This window comes from Passer domesticus, chromosome Z (assembly GCF_036417665.1).
Source record: "Passer domesticus isolate bPasDom1 chromosome Z, bPasDom1.hap1, whole genome shotgun sequence".
NCBI lineage: Eukaryota > Metazoa > Chordata > Aves > Passeriformes > Passeridae > Passer > Passer domesticus.
Window position 1 is genome coordinate 77614251 of NC_087512.1, and position 11365 is coordinate 77625615.

At 54.9% G+C, this 11365-nt stretch overlaps 1 protein-coding gene and 1 long non-coding RNA gene across 2 annotated transcripts; both read left to right on the plus strand.

Moving 5' to 3' along the window:
* Positions 1-3605: 3605 nt before the first annotated feature.
* Positions 3606-4558, plus strand: LOC135290679 (uncharacterized). Its single transcript, XR_010353449.1, has 3 exons — positions 3606-3670; positions 3990-4052; positions 4160-4558. It is a non-coding gene; the product is annotated as an uncharacterized LOC135290679 (long non-coding RNA).
* A 10-nt stretch (positions 4559-4568) lies between these two features.
* Positions 4569-5789, plus strand: LOC135290678 (M-phase inducer phosphatase 2-like). The gene is made up of 3 exons (XM_064404604.1): positions 4569-4745; positions 4837-4948; positions 5107-5789. Coding segments are annotated over exons 1-3 (240 nt in total). The 5' UTR covers positions 4569-4743; the 3' UTR covers positions 5233-5789.
* Positions 5790-11365: the final 5576 nt, after the last annotated feature.

The following is an 11365-nucleotide window of genomic DNA, read 5'->3' on the forward strand; positions in this document are numbered from 1 at the left end:
TTTGAGTTTTTGTCCAATTCCGCGTTAGGCTCTTAAAATGTTTTGAAAGCAGCAGTTGGCAATACTTGAACAGCACAAAATGATGCAGAGCTTTCTCAGAACTCCTGATTTGTGTATAAATATATGTATATATTAAAAAATACACGGAGTTTGCCGTGAGCAGGAGGAAGTGGTGCTTTCTGCAGGGTTGTGTCAGAGCTGCTGGCTCTCAGCACTGCAACAGGGTGCCTTCCAAACACCCACGGAGTGTTTTTTCACACCCTGTATCCAGTTTGTACAGTTTTGAAGTTTTTTGAAGTGTTTTTTGGGTTTGTTTTTTTTTTTAAAGTTTTACAACTTCATGTTGCTAAACTCCTTTAGGAGTTTGGGCAGGCTTGATCTGTATTTAGGAGAAAAGGGAGGCACAGTCTAACACTTGAGATTAGTTCTAGGTTATGATTTTTTTTCTCCCTCTCAGTCTTCACCTCTGTTAAAATTCCAACTGTTTGGGCACATCCATGAGGAAACTGAGGCTGGAACCACACAGGAAATAAACACCCAGGACTCAACAGCAAGGGCGAGCTTTCAAGAGCAAAGAAATCAAGTACCCTTAAGCACAGGTGGCAGTTAACGGATTTTGCTTCAGTTTGACACAGAAATGAGACTTTTCAGCCGGGTAAACGGAGCAGGCCACACACACAGTGATGCCCTGAAAAACAGAAGCTCCACCACCACAAAAAAAAAAAAAAAAAAAAAAAAAAAAAAAAAAAAAAAAAAAAAAATTAATTCAACCTTGCTTTCTCGCGACTGGACGTGGCCCTGGCTGTCAGGGCTGGGTGAAAAGCAGCACTCCATTGCCCTGCAGGCGGCACACGACAGCCACCGGGGGTGGCCCCGGCAGTGACACGGCCCGGCCACGCCGCGTGTGGGGACAGCGCTGGCCACGCCCCCTCCCTCGCGCGGAACCCGCTCCGAAACCGCCCCCCGTCGGCTGCGGCTCCGCCCCCAAGCGCCCCGCGCAGCTCCCATTGGCCGGCGGCGTCGCCTCGCGCCCGCCGCGGCCTGCCATTGGCTGCGGGCGGCGCTGTTGTTGTTATTGCTGTTAGCGCTGTAAACAGGAGCGCAGTCGCCTGTCGGCGCCGGGCGGGTCGCATCGCCTCACAGCAACACACGCCTCTCGCCCGTCATCTCCTTTCACCTCCCCGTGTCACCTCTTGTCCCCCGCCACTTTCCGGAGCTCCCTCCCTGCGCGGGCCATGTCCCTGCGCGGGCTGCCCGTGTCGCCGCTGTCCTCCGCGGGCACGGCTGAGGGCCGGGACAGGTGAGGGGGCTTTGTCCGCCCGCCCCACGCGGGGCTCCCCACAGCCGCGGGGCCGTGCCCAAGGGCGCTTTTGGGACTCTCTTGGGATGGTTCAGCTCCTGCCCGCGGCAAGGAGGGGCTCAGGGCTCCCGAGGCGCTGACGCTGTCCCGTCCCGACCGCCCGCAGGCACCGGGACGCCCCGAGCAGGGGGCACGGCGGGCCGCCCCTCCCGCGGCTGTGGCGCTCGGTGTCCCCCCATCCCCGGGGACAGCCCCTGTCCCTGTCCCGAGCAGCAGGACCCCGGCTCAGCCTGGGGCTGTGACCCCCAGTCTGTGTCTGGGGGTGGCACCATGAGCTGCTTGGGCGGGGACGCGGGTGGAGCACCGATAAAACCCCTCTCTGCTCTCCCCACAGCTTCCAGAAAAGCATCGCGGAGTTTGGGAGAGCTCTCAAAGAGTACGTGGAGGGGCTCTGTCCCTTGCGGCAGGACATGACTGCCAGGCTGTCCCCGTCCCAAACTCAAAAACCAGGCTGTCCCCGTGCCCAGGCTGTCCCGGTCCCACACCCAAAAAGCCAGGCTGCTCCCGTGCCCGGGCTGTCCTTATCCCACACCCAAAAAGCCAGGCTGTCCCCGTGCCCAGGCTGTCCTTATCCCACACCCAAAAAGCCAGGCTGTCCCCGTGCCCAGGCTGTCCCTGTCCCAGACCCAAAAAGCCAGGCTGTCCCGGTGTCCGGGCTGTCCTTATCCCACACCCAAAAAGCCAGGCTGTCCCGGTGTCCGGGCTGTCCCTTTTCCCAGACCCAAAAGCCAGGCTGCTCCCGTGCCCGGGCTGTCCCTTTTCCCAGACCCAAAAGCCAGGCTGCCCCCGTGTCCCTCCTGGAGTCCCACTCAGGCCATTGTTGTTTGCCCGGTGCCTGGAAGTGCTGTTGTCCCACGTCCCTTTGGGGAGCTGTGACAGCCCTTTAGCGGCCTTTCCCCACCCTGAGGACATAGGGGACGGAGGTGACAATGGCAGAGGGGTGGGACACAGCGGTGCGGGACATCTGCAGTCATTCGACGCTTCCCTTTCCCGGCTCTTGCAGCAGGAAGCTCCTTCGCCAGAGGATCGGCTCCTTGCCGGTGAGTGCTGGAGCCTGTGCAGGGTCCTGCCGAGTCTCGGGCCGTGCCGGGACGGGGAGAATGGAGCCAAGAGAGGGGACAAGGCTGTGCAGCACCGCTCACCCCCTGGCTATCCCGCAGCAGTGCCAGCTGGAAGCCAGCCCGGTCCTGCAGGACATCTCCCAGCTCCAGGTGCGCAGGGACAGAGGGCGGCAGCGCCAGAGCGAGCCCGAGGATGAGGTGAGGGGCACGGCGAGACCTGGGGGGGTCAGGGAGGGGGCACAGGGGTGCTGACGCCGTGTCCCCCCGCTGCAGGAGGGCTTTGTCCCCAGGAAGCTGCAGAGGCTGGGCCAGCGGAGCCGCGGGGCTGCCAGGAGGGACCTCCTTGCCAAGAGCCCACGCGGCACACCAGAGCTGCTGGTGAGAGGGGCTGGAGCGCCCGGAGGAACCACGGCTGGGTGATCATGGGCCATCAAGTGGCATCTGCCGCTCTGCCTCTGCGGGAGGCGTGTGCGTGTGGGAGATGGGCGGGCTGGGGGGTCACGGGCACCCCCTGACTTCAAAGCTGCGAGGCACTTGGAGGAGGATGGCCTTGGGCAAGGGATCCGTTCCTGCCTGGGGGTGGGAAGCAGCTGGCCGGGCTTGTCCCCTTCACCATCTCCTCTGCCTCCCCGCCAAGTTCCCCCAGCTGCTGCCGTGGCAGGGTGATGCCACCGCGCCCCAGGGCATGGAGAAGCCGGTGACCACGCCAGTGATAAAGAAGGAGGAAGCAAAGCTGGTACGTGGCCACCTCTGGCAGTGCATGGAGCCCCACGGTCCCCCCTCCAAAGGGGGGTCTGGGGCCGGAGGTCCCTGGGGCGGGGGCAGGTTGGTGAGCAGCGGCGCGGGCTCTCCCCACAGCGTCCGGGCAAGCGCGGCCAGGGCCGGCAGCTCTTCCGCTCGCCATCGGTGCCCGGCGGTGTCCCCGGGCCCGTCCCGAAGCGGGGACTTCCCTCGGACAGGGACAGCCCTGACAGTGCCAGGCAGCAGAGGAGGGTGGCCGGCAGCCCTGAGCAGGAGGCATCGCTGGAGCCGGTGGGTGATGGGGAAGGTGTGGGGGGAGAGGCAGCGTGTCCCTGGCAGGACTGTGCCACAGCCCGGCTGTGCCAGAGCCCCTGCTGACACCTGGGGGTGTCTCTGGTTGGTGCCTCCGCAGGGAGTGTGGCCGGAGCCTTGCAGGAATGCCCAGCTGGAGGAGGTCGAGAACCTGCTGGCCAGCGATGACCAGGAGCTCATTGGGGACTTCTCCAAGGTAGGGCCACGAGGATGGGCCAGCTCTGGGATGGGCCAGCTGTCCCCGTTGTTCTGAGCAGGGGCCAGCATCAGAGCCCCGCAGTGCTGCCAAAGAGAGCCCAAAGCGAGCTGGTGGCCCTTGCTTGGGGACACGGGGCCTTGGGGCTGCAGCGCCTGCAGGGGGTGAAGAGCCCCGTCACTGCTCCTCTGCTCCGTGCCACAGGCATGTCCATCTGTCCCTTCCCCGGCCACTGGGGGCTCCTGGGCTGGGGGGGACAGGTGCCACCCCCGGGAGGTGCCCCTGGGACGGCGATGAGCCCCAGGCTTTTCTCCTCCAGCCTCACCTCCTGCCGACGGTGGAGGGGAAGGACCCGGGCCTGAAGTACATCTCCCCTGGCACGGTAAGAGGACAGCGACCCTTCCGCAGCACCCCCGAGGGGTCGCCTGCCTGTTCCCGCCCCCGTGTGTCCCCCGTGTGTCCCCCGTTGGTGACCCGCTCCCCCCGCAGCTGGAGAAGGTGCTGTCGGGGTGCTACAGCAGCTTCATCGAGAGCAGCGTCGTCGTGGACTGCCGGTACCCCTACGAGTACGAGGGCGGCCACGTCAAGGTCAGAGCCCCCGCGGGGCCCCGGGGCCGGGAGGAAGGGGGGTGTCCGAGGTGCTTACAATAGGGATTCAGGATCCCCCCGGGATCTGTTGAGTACCCTCCGAGAGATTCAGCAGCCCCTCCAAAGGGGAGTGAAGCACTCCAGAGCCCCTCTGAGATCCCGGAGGGACTGAGCAGCCCCTCCCCATGGAGGGTCCCGAGCCGCCCGGAGGGATGGAGCAGCCCTTGAGAAGCGCCAAGCCGCCCCCTCAAAGTGATTCCCAAGTGGAAAGAGGAGCATGAGGGTGGGGGCAGCATCCTGGAGAAACTGAAGTTGGAGGCAGAGGGGAAAAGGCGCCTCGTGTTCCTCCCCAGGGCGCCGTCAACCTGCCGCTGCAGCAGGACGTGGAGAAATTCCTGCTGGAGCGTCCCATCGTGCCCCAGGACACCGGCAAGAGGGTGATCCTCATCTTCCACTGCGAGTTCTCTGTTGAGCGGGGGCCCAGAATGTAAGCCAGGGCTCGGGCGGGGACACATCGGGGTGTGCCAGCCCCCCGATCCCCGCCCGGGGCTGATGCCGTGGGCTGTGCCCCGCCACAGGTGCAAATTCCTGCGGGAGAAGGATCGCTCCTGCCACGAGTACCCGCAGCTGCACTACCCCGAGCTCTACGTCTTGAAGGGGGGGTACCGCGAGTTCTTCTTCCAGTTCCCGGTGAGTCCCTGCCGGCGGCAGGAGGGCAGGAATTGGGGGGCACGGGGCAGTGGGGAGGGGCGGCTCTGCCTCTGAGAGGGGAACTCCGGGCCGGGGGCTCCGGCTTTGTCCCGGGCCGGGGGCTGAGCCGCGAGGGCTGACGGAGCTGTGGGTTGCAGGGCCACTGCGAGCCCCGGGACTACCGGCCCATGGAGCACCCCGCGTTCAAGGAGGAGCTGCGCCAGTTCCGCGGGCAGAGCCGGCGCGGCCGGCGGGCGCTCTTCGTCCGCGGGCGGGACCTGTGAGCCCCTCGGGGGAACGATGGAGCTGGGATGGCAGGAAGGATTATTCCCTTGGCTAGAGATGCACCTCGGCTTGGGCATATTTAGTGATATTTAGTGTTAGGACTGGGTCTGCGTTTGTTTATTGCTGTAATTTTTTTTTGTCTATTATTTTTAATATTTTTGTGTTTATCGTTATGAATTTTTGGTGTAATTATTTGTTTGTTTATTGTTATAAATATTTCTGTGTTACTTGTTATAAATATTTTTGTGTTTATTGTTATAAATATTTTTGTGTTTGTCATTAAATATTTTTGTGTTTATCGTCAAATATTTTTGTGTTTACCATCAAATATTTTATGTTTACTGTTATAAAGATTTTTGTGTTCATTGCAATGAAATTTTGATTATTGGTTATTTGGTATGTTGGTATATTTGGTTATGGGTACATTTGTTTATTTGTTTGTTTGCTCATTATACATATTTCTGTGTGAACTGCTATGAATATTTTTTGTGTTTGTCTGTTGTTAGGGCCGTTTGTTCCAGTCTCTGTCAATAAACTCCCGTTGCAGGAGAACAAACGCGGCTCCCGAGCTCTCTCTGCCCGCCCCAGGGCGCTGCAGGGCTGGGAGCCCCCGCTGCAGGCTGGAGGGCTCTGGGCTCTGGGGACGGGTTCAGCTGCTGGCAGGGGACAGGGCTGGTCTTGGGATCACCTCTGGTCTGGTCTGGTTGGGAAGATCCCGAGGTGTGTCTCTGTTAAAAGTCTCTTTTCCCCAACCCAGCAGCCGAAGAAGGAGACGAGAAGCCTTCGGTTCACGTTCTCAAGGTTGTTTATTATTTCTTTATCTCAAACATTTTCTGTCTGTTCTGCAGGTCAGTCTGAGGCACACTCTCCACCTCTTGGGCTGGTGCTGTCTTTTATACTAAAAACTACCTATACTATGTTTACACTATGTTATGTGTAAAAAACTACCTATACTATGTCTATCACCTATGTTAGACAGTGACTTTCTACTCTAAAGCAATCTGTGAATGCCAACATCATCCTGAACATGGGAGGAAGGACAGGGAGGAAGGACAGGGCACGCCCAAATCCCTCCATCTTGGAACCCCTGACCCCCATGTACAGAATTCCAAACCCCCCTGTACAAGGTTCAAAACCCCCCTGTACAGTGCTCCAACATTTTTTCCCTTCACCCTGTGATTGCTACTACTACTCTATTTAAACTTTTGTGACTTGTAATTCTTCATATAAGGTTGGTAATTTGTTCCATGAATTAAGATTGAATTCCCAGGTGTCTTTGGCTTTCTGCCAGGGTCTCTGAGCCCCTGCCAGGGTCTCTGAGCCCCTGCCAGGGCTTTGAGACATCCAAGGCATCCAGAGAGATGTCCTGGGTTCTGACAGGCTGGGGGGATGGCTGCCCAGGGACAAGGTGGCTGGGGCTGGGACAAATTTTGGCCCCTTGGCTGCCATTCCTGCATGGTGGGCTGGCAGCAGTGTGGCCCCAGATCCCCATGGGATCCTCTTTCCTGGGCACGCTGGGCTTGGCAGGAGCCCTGGGACACTTGGGGTGGCTGTGGGACACCCCCCAGGCTGGATATTCTCTTTTGTCAGGGCATCTCCTGAACTCTGCAGCACCCCCAGGGCTGGGACACCCATTCCTGAGGGGAGGCTGGGCTCAGTTGGACCCCCAGAACTGTGGCAGCCCAAATTTGGGGGTCAGGGCTCATTGGGGCACTCAGGGGCATCAACCCCTCAAATTCTGAGAAACAATTTCTAATGACCTGTTAAAATGGAGGAAAAAAAAGATAATATCACATCAAATTAACTTTATCTGTAAAGGGCTGCCACAACAGTTTGGCTGTCACAGAATACATTCCCTCACTTGTGGTTATGAAGGACTATTTATTTAATTGTTGATATCTTTTACATTTCCCTTGAAATGCTACAGGTTCAGTAGACCCTCTGGTGTCCATAGGACCTGCTTTGCTATGGGTCTATGTCATACTAACAAAACACCAAACCTGACTCTTTCTCCAGGAGTCTTTATAGCCTGTGCTAAAGCTTCAGTGGGCTTTGGTGCTCCCCAGCTGCCATAAAGTAATGATAATAACGTTATATCACTATGTAATTTTTCATTACAGAGAAGTATTTAACACCACGAGAAATGGGAAATATAATCTACACTGCCACCCGTTGTGATGTGGCTGTGAAATACACAACGACTAAATAGCAAGTAAAACCAATGAGTATGATAATGCCTCACCATAACCCCATTTTAAACACTCTGCTGGGTAATTTTGACATGGAAGCAGCATGCCAGTAAATGCATATTCCCTGAAACTCACTGAGTGTTTATCTGAGCAGTGTCACAAAGAAGCCAGGAAGCAATTTTCATCGTGGGCTGCCAGCAAAAGGGATTTCCCTGCAGGGTGCTGTGCTCAGACCACTGCTGAAGAGCCAACTTTCTGTCTGGTACCCTTGTCCCAGCACAGCCAGGAGAGCATGGTTATGAAAGCCACCTGCAAAGGTTTTAGGTTGCCCACAGCTCCCCTCCTGGACCTGCAACCACCCAGTGTTAGGCTCAGCTCTGTGAAATCCTCCATAAATAATTGCATTTGCTTCAACTTTGTGTGTGTTGACCCACACTTATTATTCTGGGACACTCCTGGCCTGCTTTTTACCCTATGCATGATCAAGAAACCGAACCAGACCTGCTCATTTTGCTGCAGATCCTTGCAAATTGAATTTTCTGAGACTGCTGGATCTTACTAGCAGCTCAGAGCTCATTAGTGAATCTGTCCTAGCAGTGTACAACTGCTGCCCACAGCATGCATGGATACGTAGCAGCAGATTTGGAAGCCCCACAGCAATAGTGCTCCCACTGCTCCAACTGGAGGCTGAGTACAACTCCCTGAAAGGAAATGGTGACCTTTTTTTCCTCCTCTGGTTTCCCCTGCCAGAGCACACAGCTCTTTTTTACATCTGTCCCAGGCCTCTAACAAACCAGCAAAGGGCAGTTAGTGTCCTGAGAGCCCATGACATGACCAGGAAAAATAATCCCAAGTCAGTCTCCAGTCTTCAAAGGCATTTCCTGGACCAGCTGCTGCTGGGGACAGCCCTGTTCTGAGTGAGCTGGGCTGTGTGGCTCAGTGCTCCTGCATGCAGGCAGCCCAGGAGTGCTGCCAGAAAAAGGAAGGATGGAAGAGCAGATTGTCTCCCAGCTATTCCCAGGTTCCTGTGTGACCAAACTGAAGCTGCTGCTCCCCAAGAGGTGGCAGAGAATCAGCCTTTGGCACGAAGGTCATCTTCTGCCTGTTTCATTTACAGAAAGCATAGGACAGGGTCAGAACACCCATTTTCTGCTCCCCAGATTTCTGTTACCTTATCATGCCCAACCATGCTCTGGAGTTTTCTTCTTGCTGCCAATCTTTATCCCTGCAAGGTTTGGGAAGCTGAGGGGTGAGGTCCACCATCCACTGCTGCTCTTCTACGAGGGCACACAAGAATACACAACACTGCCTTTGCAGAGGTGCAGAAATGCAACTTTCAGCCTTTTAGTAATTCTCTTCCTGTCCCCCAGGCTCACATACCCTGAATTTTGCTTTTTACCTTAACTCAGTCACTGTAGTCCTAATTTTTTCTTTTCTTTGGACACACAGGAGGTCTTCATGCCACATGTAAAACTCAGTCTGGCCTTCTGCTGACACTTTCCTTCTCCATTATCTGCCTTAAGCCCCTTCTGTCCACAAACTCTCACCTAACCCTTGCTGGTTGTGCCTCCCTCTCTTTTCTGCTGCCCATAATTCTCCAAGATCAATCCCATGGCCCCAGCCTCGCACACCATGTATGATCCACACCTCTCCTCCACCCAGACCTTCCCTCCGTGTCACTTCTCCTCCATCTCAGACCTGAGGTGTCACACAGCCACAGCTGCACACCCCAAAGCTGCTCCTGAAACCTGGGACAAAGCTCCTTGCCTTTCCACCTCTCTCTTTCTCTTTGTCGTTTGTCAAGCCAGATATAAAATCTGTCTGACTCACAGATTAAACATTACCTGGGGGAAAGGGAAAAAGAACGGAAACTGTCTCCAACTCTGGCTTGCCCTGATGGTGACATATATGGAAATCTCTGCCCTGCAAGATTGGTGGCCATGTTCTACTGATATTTTGAACTTTAATCTCCTTGCTTTTCTGCTGGCAACAGTGAAAGTGTGAGTGCTACTTCCTCCCACATCCCTGCTGCAGTTCCTCTCTCTGTGGAGGAAACCAGGGGTTCCACTCCCTATAAAATGCCTTGGTGGGATTTTCAACTGCTCTTAGCTCTGACCCCCTCAGCAGACAAAGGGGAGGGCAGTAAGGCACTTTCAAGTACCTTTAACCATATTACCTTAAAATTACTTCAGCAAGGACTCTCATGTAGTGTGGGTTTGAACTTCACTCTTCAAGTACCATTAAAGTGGAAGTGGTAGATGCAGGGTCCCTGTTAGCACTTCATTCTCCACAAGACAAGAAGAAATATAAATACAAGCAGCACTTTGTCTACGTTTCATTCAGAGGCCAAACCTGGACTCGGGTCTTGTGGTGATGTGGCAGAAGCCCTGGGATGCTGCAGGGCATGTCAAAGCCAACAGAAGTGCTTGCAAATTCACACCCTCCATCTCCCTGGCTTGTCTTTGTTCCTCAGACCTTTGACAAACTTGTCCAAACGTGCCCGACAACTTCTATTGACCTGAGCAAAACTGCAGCTACTTCTGAAGAGGACATGCCAGCTACCAGCTCAAAGCCCTGGAAAGCCACGAGCCAGCCTCAGCCCAAGTGGCCATGGCATTCCAGAAATTTTCCCTGTAGTACCTGATAATTATATGATGTCACATCTGATTAATTTCTAATAGCTGTTAGCATCTTTCTTTAGCAGCTCTCTGTTCCAAGATTCAGCAGTCCTCTTGTGAAGAGAGCTGCAGCCACCTAGAAGGATCGGGTAAAAACACTATTAAATATAAATGCCCGGCGGATTAAAGACTCTTTCGGCCAGCAAAAGCCAGGCTTTTCCAGCCAGGCACGGGCGAATCGCTTCTCCTCCGTCCGGGAAGGCTGAGGGGACGCAGTGCCATCAGCTGGGCGCTGGCAGCCACTGTCCAAGAGTTTTCCAGCCAGGCAGGGGGGGCTGGATCATCCAGCATCACTCCTCCCTGGAGAAGCTCCTTGCGCAAGCAGAGCCTGTGCATGCCCGAGGCAAGGAGGGCAAACCACCACAAAACCAGGATTAGGAGCTCCTGAGCCTATTAAGAGGACAGCAGCTAATCCTTGCTGCAAAGGAGATTTAGGGGCCTTGTGTCCTGCAAGGTGCGCCAGCACTTATCACCTGGTTTGGGCTGGGATGGAGTGAGTTTTCTTCTAGGCTGCTGGACAGGGCTGTTTTGGCTCTGTGCTGAAAACAGTGTTGATAACCCAGGTGTTGGAACCCAGGGCACAGGGAATGTTTCTCTGCCTGTCCTGAGAAGTCCTGATCCCCAGGAGAACACTGCTCTTAACCTTTGTCCATGGAGAAAGCTTCCAAGACTTTGGGATGAATTGGGATATACGAGTGTGTGAAATAGACAGTAGTATAGTTTATCACAGGGTGAAAAACTTAGGGTTTTGCGTTTTTAGTATGGAGGTAGATAGAAGACAAGATGGAGGATTTTGGGTGTTGTCTGATCTCCTTCTTGTTCTTCATCTACTCCATTTTCTGCAGTGTTGCAAGCACCGAGTGATTGGTTAGAAAGAGCCTCTATGCAAATGTTGCATGAACAGACAAATAATTATTGATAGAAAGGTAGAAATAAAATACATTCTAAGAGTTAATTGGACAAAATAGTTTTAAGAGACCTTGAACCTGTGCATATTGGGACTTTTGGTGCCTTTTCCTTGTACACTAAGTCTTGTGAGCAGAGAGCGTGCTGAACTGTTGATAAGAGAAAAAATAAACAGCAACCTGAAGACCAAAAAAACCAAAAGTCCCATCCGTCTCTCAATCCTGGCACAGAACTTTTTAGGGGTCTCCCCATCAGGGGGATCCTTGGGGAGGGTTTCTGCACCCAGGGATCTTTTTTTTTAATTGCTGAAGAGGACTTGCACAGCTTCAAGTCCTTTCCTGCTTCTCACACCACCCTGC

What these genes read in the sequence shown, in the direction of transcription:
- LOC135290678 (XM_064404604.1), top strand. An exon ending in AGTTCTTCTTCCAGTTCCCG is followed by an intron (nt 4,949 to 5,106) that starts GTGAGTCCCTGC and finishes TGTGGGTTGCAG; the next exon opens with GGCCACTGCGAGCCCCGGGA.